At 45.2% G+C, this 15483-nt stretch overlaps 1 protein-coding gene across 1 annotated transcript in view; it reads right to left on the reverse strand.

Moving 5' to 3' along the window:
- LOC104159186 (sodium channel protein type 8 subunit alpha-like) overlaps positions 1–15483 on the reverse strand; it is a 44310-nt gene that overhangs the window by 5905 nt on the left and 22922 nt on the right. Inside the window, 9 exon segments of the mRNA XM_009697027.1 lie at positions 438–722; positions 4164–4286; positions 8251–8424; positions 9391–9545; positions 10238–10355; positions 10742–11212; positions 12319–12675; positions 13616–13789; positions 14219–14457. Of these exon segments, the coding sequence (XP_009695329.1) occupies positions 438–722; positions 4164–4286; positions 8251–8424; positions 9391–9545; positions 10238–10355; positions 10742–11212; positions 12319–12675; positions 13616–13789; positions 14219–14457 (2096 nt within the window).

Below are 15483 nucleotides of genomic sequence, written 5' to 3' on the forward strand. Positions count from 1 at the left end.
GAGGCAGTGGCAGAGGTTGCCCAGAGAAGCTGTGGCTGCCCCATCCCTGGGAGTGTTCAAGGCCAGGCTGGATGGGGCTGGGAGCAACCTGGTCTGGTGGAAGGGGTCCCGGCCCGTGGCAGGGGGGTTGGACTGGATGGCCTTTGAAGGTCCCCTCCAACCCAAACTACGATTCTATGATAAATGAATCCGAACAGGTTTACTGCTGTCTCATGGAGGGTTTGGCAGACTCTTTGAAGAGTAGAGTTGGGGCCACTTGCTGTGCTGGGAGACCCATACTAGGCAAAGAGACGAAAGATAAAATGGCAATTTTACCGACCCAAACCCGAGTGGGATTAATGGGATGCTGTATTTCATGGAGAGAGGGAAGCAGTCAAAACGCATCAGAAGCAGCTTGTATTTACCACCAGCAGGGAGATGGCGAAAGTAAAACTTACGACTTGCAGAAGAGCCAGATATCCTGCCCCAACGTTGTCAAAGTTAATTTTCACATTCTTCCATCGAATCTCAGTGGAGTTGGGTGGCATCAGTGCTTCGCAGTCTGTCTTGTTGTTAACAATCTCTACGTCAAAGCGGCGCTCAGCTGTTTCATTAAAGCAGTAATGATATTTCCCGGCAAACAGGTTAACCCCCATAATGCTGAAAATCAGCCAGAAGATAAGGCAGACCAACAACACATTCATAATGGAAGGGATAGCGCCAACCAAGGCGTTGACAACCACCTGTGTTGGAAGGGGTGGGAAAAAGTTTCAGTATAAAACACAAGGCAGGAAACAGCAAGCATCAATACAGCTGTTTTTGGGGGGGGAATAGGAGGTAAGGCCACTGACAGATCCGTGGCGTTTACTCCACGCAGAAGTTGGCAGTGAACTTATTCCAAGCGGTAAAAAAATTCTGCTTAAAAGCCACCTACCGAAGCTCTGTTTTAAAAATAAAACAGGCCAGGTTGTTAGATTTACTAGGTTTGATTTTGGATTGTTACTTCTTTGGTTGAACAACAATTATTTTAAATAATTTTAGTTGCCAAAAGGGAGAGGGGGGCATTACTGAGTGAGGCTCAGACTCTCTTCTTAGCAACAAACAGGCTCCTAGCTAAAATTTTCTCAGAGCCAAGTTCGAGGACGCTTTTGCTCATGGATTTGATGGGTCTCATCAGCCAGTGGCCCTTACGGCCATTCCCCACTTTCAAACAAGGCTGTTATCACTTCCAAGCCGGCCGCCTGCTCCCACCGCGGTCACCAGCAAACTGCGTGGCCCTGACCGCGGTGGGGATGGGACCGAGCCCGGCACGGCTCCATTAAGACTAAGCAGTGAGTCGCTGTAAACATCAAGGTCATCTTTGTGACTAAGCAAGGCCAATCATGTTGTCTCAGGCAGACAGCTGAGCATGCAGCTAGGCAGGCTCAAGAAGACAGAAAAGCCATGTTCCTTCCTCCAAACGGCAGCAAACACAGTGGGAAGGCATAATGGGTTTTGTCAGAGCTCGTATCTTCCACCTCCTCCTAATTTTAGCCTTTCAGAGTTTGGGAGCACCACGTCCCTAAGCATCCCCTGGCCAACACATGACAAAATGTGAGCTATCAGGCTTTTAATAGAGTTAGGTCAGCAGGATATTAAATCTTTTATGATGATCTCCTAATTTAGATTCCTTTAATAGATGAACAGAATCCAAACTGTTTTTACTCCTTTGCCTTAGTTTTGAAAGACTACTCAATTACACGGGGACCTGGGAGTCCTCAAGTAGTAGCACCTGAGCCACAACGGGTCCTGGCCACCATCAAGCGTCCCCTCTCCTCCTACAACATCTCTTTGCTGGATGCAACCACCACGCAGACGATGAGCTTTGCAGCAAGCACCTGTCCTCCGCCCTAGTAGGCATGAAGGCAAATTGAAGACAACGGTGATCTGGACAGTAAGTAGCGTTACAACAACCGTTAAATGACGTCATGAATTCATCACTGCATACGCAATGAGGTACGAAGACACAGGTTAGAGTCAAGCCCTCCGGAGAGGCTCTATACAGAATGCCTTTGCTTGCTTTCTCCCTTCATCCAAGCAGGATGCTCTGCTGCTGACCACTATCACGACAGCACTTTGTGCTTTAAGATCCTTCAACATATCAATACGCTGAATTATTCCAGTTCATCACGGGAAGTGAAAAAAAAAAAGTCATATCCTCCTGAAATACGGTCACTTACAGTATGTTAAATTTATACAGCATTCAAAAAGACCTGAGAGAAGGAACATGGCTTTTGTGTGCAGACTGACAAAAACGCATGCACGTTTCATAGCATTACTGCCAAACTCCCTGAATAATTTAAGAGCAGAGCAAGTTCTTGGAAATGCAGATTACTACGGAGTAGAGAAAAGCAAAGAACTACATTTTATGTTTCCTTTGCAAAGGCATTTCAAATCTCTATTCTCTGGCTCAGAAGAATCGTTCTGGTTGTATGGGGCAGCAACACTTGTCTTCAAGTCAAAACAAAGGAAAAATAATTGGCTTTAGGTAACTAACAGGGCTGCAGTCATAGCCCTCTATTGATTTTGCTGTGGTGAAAATCCCCCACTTTAGGCGTAAGAATTTCCTGATTGTGCATTAGAAACCACAGCTTCTCTCCAGCACGGCCTAAAAATAGCTTTTAGGATCTACGGGTTTAGTGCTAGGTCTTCTCCTTGGTGATCCTACCCTTCGGTGGGACCTGAACCCAGCCCAGCAAAAGCTCTGGCTTTCTGTCAACGGAAAAGTTTTCATCCTTTGTGCCTGTATTATAGAATAAAGTTTTGAATTAAGCCAACCGACACAAAGAAATAATAGCAGGACAACTCATTAGGGAAGAAACCATCCTCTTTGGATTTGCTACGACACCATTTATTTCTGTCTCTTCCTACGGAATTGAGGATCCCCGCCCAGCTCATCGCCCCTCTCACGCTGCATTTTGTGCTCAGTTACCCTACAGCAAATTCTAGGGAGATCAGCAGGATCCAGGTGGAATTGCTCCCGTCAGATCCTGAAGTAAAACTGCGGCTGCTATTGTCTTCCCTTTTTTTAAAAGAATACATCATTTTACTTCTTGTAATATCTCCAATTGCGAGCTAACTGGCACTTGGCACAAAAGACCGACGTTATCGTTCTAAGCGCAACTGGGAAACCCATTACTACAACATACCCTTAACAGAAACATACAATTTTTTTTTTGCTTGTTCCCCTAAGACTGTTTCAATCCCAAATGGAAAAAAAGCACCAAACTCCAGAAGATTAGTGCAATTTTTTTTTTTTTTGCATGTTCCTGTAAGACTAGTTCAATCCCAAATGGAAAAAAAAGCACCAAACTCCAGAAGATTAGTGGCAAAAGCAGCGAGACACTGCGATCATTTCAAATCCCCGCGACAGGGGTGCCGTCTACCAATTTGAGGAAAGCTGGTTAAGTTCAATGCTTTGCTTGTGCTTCGTTGCTCGTTCCACAGTGACAGGACAGGGGACCATAAAGCACGGTAAAAGGGAGGGAGTGGAAAGGAAAAGCTTCACTATCAGACAAGGCTTCCAGTCGCCACCAGACTGGACCGAGAACAACAAGGTGCAACAAGAGGAATTAAACCAAAGCCTTTTTTTCAAACAGCCGAGCTCCCCGCCAGTCCCTTCCTGAAGGCCTGAGTGATCCAAGAAAGGAAGCCGCCTTTTACCCCCTTGCAGGCAGATTGCATTTTTAAAAAAACACCCCTCCGATAAGAGTCTTTCAATCCAATTCCACCAGCGGCCAACACCTCGAGGGGCCGGAGACACTGAGGTGGTTCAAATTCTGCTTCTTTGCACCTGGTGATTCTCCCTAGATAAAAAAAGTTACAGCTGAGAAGCCCCCTCGGATGCTAGAGGTAAAAGCCAGGCTAAATGAGAACAGCCAAGTGTTAACATCGTCTACAAATGGCATGTGGTTTGGGCCGGTAATTAATGTAATGAGGCAGCTGGATGCATCTCCCTTTCTTAAGAGGGGAGGGTGCAGCGGTGGGCAGGGTGAGGGGACATCCGCGGAGGAGGTGATCGAGTCAGCAGCTGCATCATGGTTCTGTTTGGAATTTTCTTTCCACCAGTTTTGATCAGTTCTAGCATGCTTAAAAAAAACCGCTCCACAGGCATGCAGAAGGATCAGCTGCTAATGGCATCTTACCCTCATCCCCTCAAATCGGGACAACGCTCTTAAAGGCCTCAAAGCTCTTAGTGTCCTAAGGGACTTTATGGCACCTAGTTCCGAGTAGCCCAGGGCATTAGCTATAAGGCTGACTAAAGAGACCTACACAGAAAATAGAAAAAAAAAAAAAAAAAAGAAAGAAAAAAAAAAAAAGAAAGAAAAGAAGAAAAAGAAAAAGAAAAAAAAAGGTTCCAGACTGTTAGAATGAATCCCCTAGCACTGATTGCCCAGCCCAGCCTGCCAGCCGGGGCGGCCCCCATAGTAAATACCGAAGACATGACACCAGCTGCCTACTTCACTTGACTGACACGACCTGGAAGGAAATAATGCGGTTGAGAAAGGCATAAGAAAAGAACATAGGGGAAAGATAAGTGAGAGAGAGGCAGAGACACACAGACGGAGAAGGGGTCTGTCGGAAGGAAGAGCCCAAACGATGACAAAAACCTTACCCTCGCCCTTTACTGTCTGCAGGATCCCAGCGGCTCCCATTAAATTTAAGCCAGACAAATTTTAAAGGTACCTATGAGAAAGAATACAGATAAATACACACACTGCACAAACTGCCCTCAACTCGTACAGCGAGCCACCCTGCTCACGCTGAGCGGTGGTGCTTCATCCGTGGCAACAGCCTTCAGGGACGGGACTTGTGCCTCGGTTCGCTTCTGCCAAAATCATTCTGACCAACGTCAACGCCGACCCCATCACCCACGGTGCCGAGGGACCTGCTTCTAACTTTTACTGCCCGGCGACACGAGGATGGGTCTGGTTTCTCTGCTCATAACACAGAGCAACTGCCGGGCACCTTTTTTTTTGCCTGCTTGAAGTCGCAGTGACATTTGTGAGCATCCCTGAGGGAGGATGAGGATGGGTAAGCCCGTTAGCAGCCCGGAATCAGATTTAGGCTCTAGACTTGGGAATCACCAAATATCCTTAACCAACCGGTACTGAGGGCAGCTCGGGGTCCCGCAGGATTAAGCCCAGTATTACCAAAAGCCTGAAGGCGTGGGGCCGTCTACTTTTGGACCGAGCACGTGCATTTAGGGCAGCAGTCCATTCCCCACGCGAGCCAACGGAAGACTCTTTAGATCAGACATGACTTGGCCATATGTAAATAGTATCTACAGACACCGTTTCATCAGCATCCCACTATCCTCCATTTCTGGCTAGTATCACATTACAGACACAGATAAGAAACAGATATGTCAACCTTTCTCAAGGAAAAAAATAAAAAAGACATCAGTATACAGTAACAAATAATGGAAAAACATGAGACCTCCCATAACAGGTGGGGTTTTTTCGCTTAATTCTCAGAATGGACAGTTCCTGTTTATCATTCTTTTTTTTTTTAAAAAAATAAAAGATATTAGGACAATAACGTGAAATTAATTACAAGGAGGATTCTTATTTCACAAATACTCCAGGGAAATTTCAGGACCAGATTTCAAATGCATGAACATGCGGGAAAACTTAAGAGATTTCATCTTATTTTACTCTTTGCGCACGTGCTTCAGGCTTTTTCTGTCTTCATATCTGCCCCCAAATAAGTGGCCGCAACATCTGGCAACATGGCGCTCTGGTTTTTCCATGTGGTTTTCTGATTTTAAAATCAGACTGATTAAAAACATGCCGGGGTGTCCCAAAGGTTTACAACAAAGCCTTTGCGGAGCAACATCAGCCTACTCGGGAAGGGACCAAGCCCATGGCAACCCCAGGACATTGAAGTCCTGGTCTCAAAATTTCAAAATATGGATGGGATTTGGAGGTATGTGCTATAAGGTCCAGAAACAGAGAAATACAGGGTTTTAGCCCGTAAATATAATACAGGGCACAGGCTTCACTAAATCCTCACTTTGAGAGCTTCTTCCCCTTGGGGTAACGCCTCGCTCCCAAGTAGGAAACTAAGAACGGCAGTAAACCGACTAAAGGCTCTCTGAGCTGTCATGGGGTCTTTTCAGTATTATTCTCTCGGGACACTCCGACAGAAGACACAGCAGGCACCGATGTCAGACAAAAGGAATTCCAGATTGACTGAAAAGCAGAAGCCTTCATTATTACCCAGAAAAAGACTTTGTCTTCACAAATACACCCAGCAAGCTTTGGGAATCAGAGGAGGAGGGTTATTTGACAATGCTATCAAACCTGAAAAATAACATTCAAGAGCGTTGTTATGATGCAAAGGCTTATTCTCTATTAGTTACGGCTGCCACCCTGACTTCACTCGAATCCCATCTACGTCACATTAGAAAAATTGTTTAAAAAAATGTGATTTAACAGGTACAGGACACGATGCATAGCCGAGATTTTGTCGAGTAATAATTTTGGCATCTCAAATTCACATTTCAGACTTTTTGCAGACAAAAATGCGCAACTCTCCTGCCTACGACACCAAGTGAAAAGCGGAATTTCTCCTAAAGCACGGGGAATTCCGGATCCTTGCCCATACGCACTTGGTCACTCCCTGTAAACGTGTTACCTGACCGGGAAGTTCCTTAGCTTTACTCCACCAGCTGCCAGATACTTGGGAAGAAAACAAAACTAGTACCACATCTGTCAATTAAACTGCACTTCGTTCCCAACAGCGGGAATTCGACTCCCAACATGAAGCTTAAGGACTGTGAAGGCTATTTTTTGTGCTCAGCTGCTGGTCGTCTTTTTAATACAGTACCCCAAAGAACGTCATTTGCTGCACCGCTCCCCTCAAAGCGGTACAGAAGAACGGATGGTACCTGGCATCAGTTTCCATGAGAGCACTTGAGCTTCGTCTTAAGGCAGTGAAAGAGATACAGGGTTATTTTCAGAAAAGAAGAGTTGCTACTCCAAGATGTGCGTTAAAAGGAAAGGTGGTAAGGGGGTCAGAGAGGACTTTTTAAAAAATAAAAATTCAAAAATTCAGTTTTCCACAGGAAACGTAGACATCTTGAGTCACTTCTGCCCCTGAATTCCAAGTATAATTCCTCTACCTACTCAGAAATATTTCCAGAGTGACAATGTCACTGAACAGCAACTTGGCATAATGAAATCATATTCAAAATGTTGCAAATGAGAAGCTTGGAAAAATTTTAATTTTTTTTTTTTTTTTTATACTCGCTCTTGGGCCATTCACTAAGGACACTGATTCACAACTGGATGTGATGAAACGTTTTAAAAGAATCCGAGCGCTGGGAATTCTAAAGTTCCTTAATTTGCAACTCTTTGGACTTCAAGTCCTATTGAATTCCATGATTTTCTGCCACTCTTGACAGCATAAATTCCATTTATTTTAAATGCCCTTGCTCTGCTTCAGAGCCAGATTTATTGCTAACACTTCTCTCTATTGTCTTTCTTCTTTCAATTTGCAAATGTATTCTCCCTACCAAGGTGTTCTGCAGGGGAATTCCAGGGCCATCATGTGCTGATCTGCCCAGACCGACCGCTTCCCTTGCTCATGCCACGATCTCTGACCAGCAAGCTGTCGTCATTTGATACGGTCCTGCTTTCTCTCTCCTGGGCATTAGATCTTTTTAACAGAACGAGGATGATATTGAACTTCATTTTGCATAACGAGCTCTCAAAGTACTCAGATTTTCACAAATATATGCGCCCAATGTTCAGAACAACAGACCTCGTTAGGCGGTAGGACGGGACGATTTTGCCTGCCGCATCATCCCCCCTGGCGTTAATAACGCAAGCAAATGATTACAGAAAGGGGGTGTCACTGATGAGTACCACGTCGGCACAAGTTCTCCCACTGTTAACGCCTTCCAGTAGCTCAACATGCGGGCAGATCTCTTAGAAACAGTATTTTCAGCGGAGCAAAAGACCCAAGGGCTGGAAAACCCCTCCTGTGTCTCTGCAGGCTCATTAGGACCTGCAGGGCAGAAATTCCACAGTTTTCCGTCGGAAACACTAGCAATTCTCAAAGGGCTGAAGGGTTTTATCCTTATTTTGGAAACTTACAGATATCTGGGATTGAATCCTCATGGAATACACGATTTAGTTAGGACACTTCTCAGGAGAAAACATTACCCCAGCGCTCTTCTATTTACCGTTTTTTTCCAACCAGAAATAAAGAGGAGAGGATACATACGGCCACAATGAGGAAATCCAGCCAGCACCAGGCGTTGGTGAAGAACTTGACGAAGCCGTAAGCACACCATTTCAGCAGCATCTCCAGGATGAAGATGTAAGTGAAGACCTTGTCCGCGTACTCCAGGATGGTCCGGATGGTTTTTCTCTGTTCTATGTAAATATCCTCAAAAGCCTGGGAAATAACCAGGTACTCGTGTCATTATATTAGATTTATTCCATAGTTCAATGTCATTATCCAGAAGCTTATTCAAACGATACTGAGACGAGCAGTGGAATTGCATTTCTTACACAGCGCACCTTATCTGCTCTAGTAGTTGCAAGACTGCAACGCCAAACCAAAAAAAACCAAACCAAAACAAAAAAACCACCCACCAAACAAACCACCCAAAAAAAACCCCAAAAAAGGAAAGTCCTGAATAAAGAACAGAAGAACTCCTCTGCCAGAGAACTCCGTCTCTGAGTATGAGCCTTTATATCTAAACGTGCAGCGACTGGCATCACTACAGTAACACATCACTACAGTAACACACACAGACAGGTTTTCTCTGCAGCTCAGCACATCCGAACAGGCCGAGTTCATTGGCAATCAGACTGCTAATTACTACGAAAGCTGTGCAAGTAAAGAAAACCAGGCTACTGCTGCGGGATACGGATTGTTGTGGACTTCTGTCCTCAAACTCGTGAGTAACGCGTGCTTGAAGCTGTTTGTTGTATAACCCTATCTACCAAATACTGCACTGTGTGAAAACAAAGGGAGTGATTATTTGGGGCTCTGTAACATCACAAGGTCAAGAAGCTCTGCAAACATGGGAAAGAAAAGAAAGGGAAATATTCTTGTTCGGTGATGTGAGAATGAGACATAGACACAGGCTGACGTTGTCCAAAATCCCCACGTTTCTAGTCAAGCTATGATCAGAACCCAGATCTGCAGACTTTCAGTCTTCCTTCTTAATTTAAACCAAATAAAAATCACGAATAAAGGCTTTTGTACAGTACTGACCACAATGGAGCTGTGCTGTTTCCCGCTAAGAATCACCACAGCTTGCTTTTTCACCAAATTTCCCATATACAGCTTTCCCAGTTAGACATCCCCTACCTTAACACCCCTGGGCTACACGTATTTCTGTACTTTACTCACCAGAGCACCACTGCTCAGTAGGATCATAAAGATGATGAAAGTCTCAAACCAATTATGTTCCACAATCAGAAAACAAGTCTTCCTCAAGGTCCACCAAGACTTCCCCAGCCCTTCCTCAATATTGACCTGACAACATTTACAGCGCTGCATGCAACCTGGAACAGGGATAGTGTACAAAGGAGAGTGAGCCCAAATTTTGTCAGGTTAACAGATGATTTAATGTAAGAACATAAAATTGTCATTGTCTAGAAGCGGTTTTGATGCCAATGATATTAAACATGCTGAGTTCCAGTTAAAACTCATGGGTTCTTGAGGATTTTATCATTACTTTCACCACTTCTGTATCTGGGCACCTGAATTAACATCAATTTGTGAACAGATTAAGCTCGTTATATTTGGTGAGGTATCCATGCACTTGACAGAAGAGGAATGGAAAAACTTGCTGATACAATAACCTTGAACCATTTAAAATACCTTTGCCATGGGAATTCCTCTAATGGATCAGTTGCTGAAAGACATTGAGGCCAGCGACAGAAGGGGAAAAAATAAAAACCCGACCAGAAGCCAGATTCTTCTGCTTCTAAGTACTCAAGGCATCAGGCGGACTAAGGATCAACTTGCCCTACCTAGAGGTCACCGACATCCTTCCAACGGCAACTACGTCTCCAAGGCCTTCGCTTTGCAAGTTCTTCTAAACTAGTCTGCCTGTGATGCAGCGTCCAAGGGTCTCGAAATAAGCCGACAGCCAGCCCTGATCCAGGCTGAGACCTAACCTTAAGGTAAGCTTACAGTAGACAGGTCCCCGAAACAGCTCAGAGGCTTCCTTCTGCACTCACAGTCAGCTTACCTTCCGTGAAGCACGCGTCCGGGTCCAGATACTCCTCCGGTGCTTCCACAGGGACTTCTTCCACTTCAGGCTTTATATCAATGGTGCTACCTTCAGAGGAGCTGGTATCGTCAAGTTTCTTGAACACAAAGGAAAACCCAATCCAATCTATAGTTAGTTCCCATCAAAAATCAAACTTCATAATGACTCAGGAATTTGTTTAAAACCAGATTTACTGTAATGGAAGTCATTTCCTCACTTCACCTCGTTCAGATCCTGGCCCAGCTTACATCTCACGTTAATGGGACAGACAGTATTAAGTATTTACGTTAGATACATTTATAACTATTTGTGGCCCTCCATGGAGCAACTAGCACAAGAAACTTCTGGTTTGAGTGCAAAGACAACATCATAATACAAACAGAAGCTTTGTGCTGGAACTCTCTAGTTCTCCCTCCCAAGATGCTTCCAGGCACTCACACGAGGCTCAAATGACGAGAATGAATTTTTAGCATTTCATCCTACCTCTTTGCTGCCATCAGGATCTGTATCACTGCTGAAATCTTCTGTGTTGAGATTTTCAAAATCTGATTCCCCTACAGCAATAGGTACCCGGACAGTGAGATTGGGGTTATTGATGAAGGACATGTGATCTTCATCTATTATGTACTTCTCCACGCTGCTCCCAATTCCGCTTGTCGTGCCATTGCCGTTCTTCTGATAATCAATGTCTCTGTTGATATCGGCCCCTGTATGGTTAGCGATGCAGTTCACCTTCTTGTCATACAGTTCATCCAAGGGTTTGACCTCATCCGCCTCTCTCTGCTTGAAATGAGCGTGCATGAACTCGCGCACTTTCGCCTTGATCCAGGCGATGCCTTTCTTGATGCGAATAACAGAGATCTGCAGGTTGTTCATCTCCCCATCATCATCTGTTGCTGCTAGGTTGTCTGCGCTGAAGGAGCTCAGTAGCAAGGCTAAGAACAGGTTCAGCACCTGAAAGAGAAGAGGTCACACCTTGGCAGAGCTGACACACGAGGATTACCTTTCCAAAGCTGAACACCCAAGTCCTGCTGATGTCAACAGGGGCTGCAGAGCTAAGTCTCCAAACACCACACTGAGAACCAGCTCTGGTGTCCCACAGACCCCCCGAGGTACCCAGGATGCAAGGGACGAGCTGCTGGTCCTGCAAGGCGTTCCATGAATGGGGGAGCTCTGCCGGGGTCCGGTGCAGGTAAAAGGGTCCCGGCCAGGGAGCCCCTTGCAGGATCCAGACTGCAAGGTGTTAAAGAGAGGGATTTCAGCAGCAGCCATCCAAGGGACCGAAATTCGGCGTTACTGGCTTAGTCCCATCTCTGGCTCAAAGGAAACGGGCCAAACTGAGGCATTTTGAGTGGTCACCCCCAGCTCTATTTCCTTGCCCACATCTACTGATGGTCCCCAAGACTTATTTTGTCACAATCCCTTGGCGAGGCAAGTCCTCTCAGAGAGAGCTCACGACACTACTCTGAAGACACGCGACTGTTCACACTACTTCATCCTTGCTTACGTTTCCCTCCACAGACTTTTCTTCATAAAATTTAAGACCAGAAGGAAACATGCTGAGCTAGTCTAACCTCCCACACGGCCGGCCGAGCTATTTCACCAGCCGATTCTTGCACACCTCTCGTACTTCATGATTGAGCTAGCGGGCAGATTTCAGAAGAAACTTCCAACCTCATTTTAACACTTCAGGACCTTCCCCTGCGTACCAAATTATTTCCTCTCCTGGCATTTGAAAAGCCAGGTTTTGCTTCTTTCAAGCTTCTTTCACCCCCTCAGGCAAGGTGTGGGTCTGTCCCCTTTGAGCGAGGGTTTCATACTGCCAGCTTTTACCGCGAGGTGTTTGGATGCTTTATTCGTGGGCAACTGTTTAAGGCCCTAATCAATCCTTAATATCGTGCCACCAAAGTCAACAGGACTGTTCGTATGTCAAAGGCCCTGAAGGACCCCAACAGAGCTGGAACAGACTCACAAATCGTTACTCCCTAGTCCTGCGGCCTCCCCGTGTTCTAGCCCACCCAGAGGCAACCAGTAAAGACCATCAGTAACCATTTACTGACCACTAAATTTCCGATGACCATGACCATCATGAAGACAATCAAGCACATGGCCTGTCCTGCTACTTCCATACAATCCCACATGGTCTCAATCCATTCCCCACACAACACACGGAAGACAATAAGGAAGGAGTGGAAGAAATCGTGCATGTGCCAGCGGGGTAGCTCACAATCCGGATTGATCTTGCAAACACACTCCTTGTAGCTTTTGCCGAAGAGCTGCATGCCCACCACAGCAAAGATGAACACGATGATGGCTAGCACCAAGGTCAAGTTCCCCAGAGCACCCACTGAGTTACCGATGATTTTTATCAGCATGTTCAGAGTGGGCCAGGACTTGGCCAGTTTGAAGACTCTCAACTACAAAAAAAAAAAAACAAACAAAAAACAAAACAGAAAAATGACACTTAATTTAATTTCATCTTAAACAAAGAGGAAAATCAGGCAGAACTTTGTAAACAGCAACCATCTTGTATTTTACGCAAACACAAGCCCATGCTTCTGCCACCAAAGTCAGTGGGAGTAGGGAACGCTTAACTTCTCTTTGAATCTGGCCTCCTGTATTTTGTACCTAGGTATGCCCCCCATGGTGATCTCTCCTTACGAAGGAAAAGTACGGAGCTTCCATCTTGCTTTGCAAACTTTGCAACATTAAGGAAGTCAGGAGACTTATCCGAAGGGTGTGCGTCAAAAAACCTACTTTTTTCTTTCCTGAATGCTTCTCATCTTCCCCTGGAAAAAAAGGACCTGTTTTCCTGGCATATCCAGAACGCACAGTCAAAGTCTAATTTCCAGAGAATCTCATCTGGAGACAGACTTTCTGAAGCTGGATACAAGCAGGAGCTGTGCTCCTTGGAACGTGTGACCTCAGTCGTTCTCTGCACGAAAAAATCTAACCTTGAGGTTTTCATAATTTAATTTACAAAAGCTTAACCACTGACAGCACAAGTTAAAGCACACAAAGGCTGTAGGTATTCAGCACTTTTGTTATACTGTAAGACACAACCTACCAAATTTGACCACATGAAATAAGAGGTGCATTCTAACATGGTTCACCTCCATCCATACTAAGTACTCTACACCAAGATACCTCCCAAGTCATCCTCCACTGCCTAAATGCAATGAGCTGGTGCTTCAGATCTTGCTTCACAGCTGCTGTTTACGAGAAGAGATCACAACAATGTCACCATTCTATCTCTGTCCTCCCCAAAACCAGAAAAAATTGAGGTTTGCCTTATGTAAAAAGCTTTCTGGTAGCTCCAACATAGTAACATTCAAAAAGAACTGGAATATGGAATACCAATCGGAAAGATCGCAGCACAGAAAGTCCTTCCACATCTGCTAGACTCAGTTCCATTAAACTGAGGGAGACAATAAATCCATCAAAGATGTTCCAGCCTTCCTGGAAATAATAGTAGGGATCCATGGCAATGAGCTTCAGGAACATTTCTGCTGTGAAAATTCCAGTGAAAACCTGGAGCGGTGAGGAGAGAGACAGACAAACAAAGAACAGGCAAAGATTCGCTTTTGTTCATTTTCTGGTCTTCAGGCTAAATATCAAACAATGCAATCTGTCACGCCAGTTCAAACACGCAGCCTATGCGATGCCACGTGCTCGTCTGCAGTAGTCTTTTCTCCTCCAATGCAGCAGAAATATCGCTCACCTACCCACGCGTACCAGGAATTAACAGATGGATTTTTTAGTAGTAACAAATTGTGACCAGAGCAGCGCACCCCTAGCAAACACCTCTGACTCGCCTCAGACTCCAGTGAGGGCAACCTCGCACTGCTCAGTGGCCTCTAGAGTCTGGCATAGACACGCTTTCAGTCTACGTCTACGTTAACCACCAACGTAGCCCAGAAGGAGCAGATTGGTAAGGAATATTTACCAATACTATCTTACCAGATTTCCTACGGAGAGCACGTGTTCAAACTCTGGGGTCATAGGATGGTGCTCCATTGCCATGAACAAAGTGTTCAGCACAATACAGATGGTGATGGCCAAGTCAACAAAAGGATCCATGACAATTAAGTTCACGATCTCCTTCAGCTTGATCCAGTACGGGTGGCATTCCCAGATCAAGAACGTGTTGGCAAATTTGTACCAGCAAGGGGGACACTTCCTCTGGGACTCTTCCAGCTCTACGGTTACAAAACAAAACAGCAACAGAGTTCAGTCTTCACCTCGAAGGATGCTGGAGCTGTCTGACGCTCAGCACGGCTACAACACTGTCCGATCCTGCCTGTCACGAACCCCTCTCGTGTCTCCCTGCTTGCACAACAATTCAATATTCTTGGGCCAAAGGTATGTTTTGCCATAGGTACATGCAACACTCAAAACAAAAGAACTCCAGGATGCTCGGCAATAGCTGAAGGCAAAGAGTTACTAAGCCGCGAACCTTATGACCATGGCCAATCCCGCAGATGGCCACGACAGGAGAGCTGGGTCACGTCTTCGGACTGAGCTTCACTGACTTCTCCTTTGTCCCTAGGCAAGAGTTACACCACACCTACACCAGGTCACCAGAAGTGCAGCTCTAAACCTCTGCAACAGCCCCGCGTGGATCTTATGATTCAGTCCAAATTATTTTAAACGAAGGGATATATTTAACTCAGAACCGATCAAGGTAAAACGGTTCAAATCAAAGTTACAGATTCTAAACTGTCTTGGGTGCCAGTTTTTAAATAACTGAAATGAATTCTGTGCTGAATGCAGACACGGTCTAAAAGAGGAAATCTATGACATAATGCTGCAAAGGATTTTAAACAGGAATAACCTGATTAACACTAACCACATCCATTTACGGAAATCAAACATGATGTTGTGTCCATTTTTTTACACTGGCTTATTTCAAGTGCTTAGGGGGAAAAAAAAAAAAATAAATAGAAATCAGGAGTTGCCCCCTGCTCTGTTCTTTGGCTTGCAATGGTTCCATTCAGGCTATACAGCTGTGCATGCTGAAGTTTTGGTTTTTATGGGTAGGGGAAGAAAAAGCTCTCTTTCTCATTGGTTCTCTGGTTGCTTAGTATTTAGTTGCCTTGGAATTTCTAAAGTTAAAAAGAGGACCGTAGCACTGTAGCCTGTAGGCGTTTGCGCAGGAGGGAAGCAGCAGCAGAACCTTGCTCTGTTTCTAAGTATATTTAGTTTTCATACAATTTTATTGCAGG

Source organism: Cariama cristata, unplaced genomic scaffold (assembly GCF_000690535.1).
Source record: "Cariama cristata isolate BGI_N322 unplaced genomic scaffold, ASM69053v1 scaffold22803, whole genome shotgun sequence".
In the NCBI taxonomy this organism is placed as follows: Eukaryota; Metazoa; Chordata; class Aves; order Cariamiformes; family Cariamidae; genus Cariama; species Cariama cristata.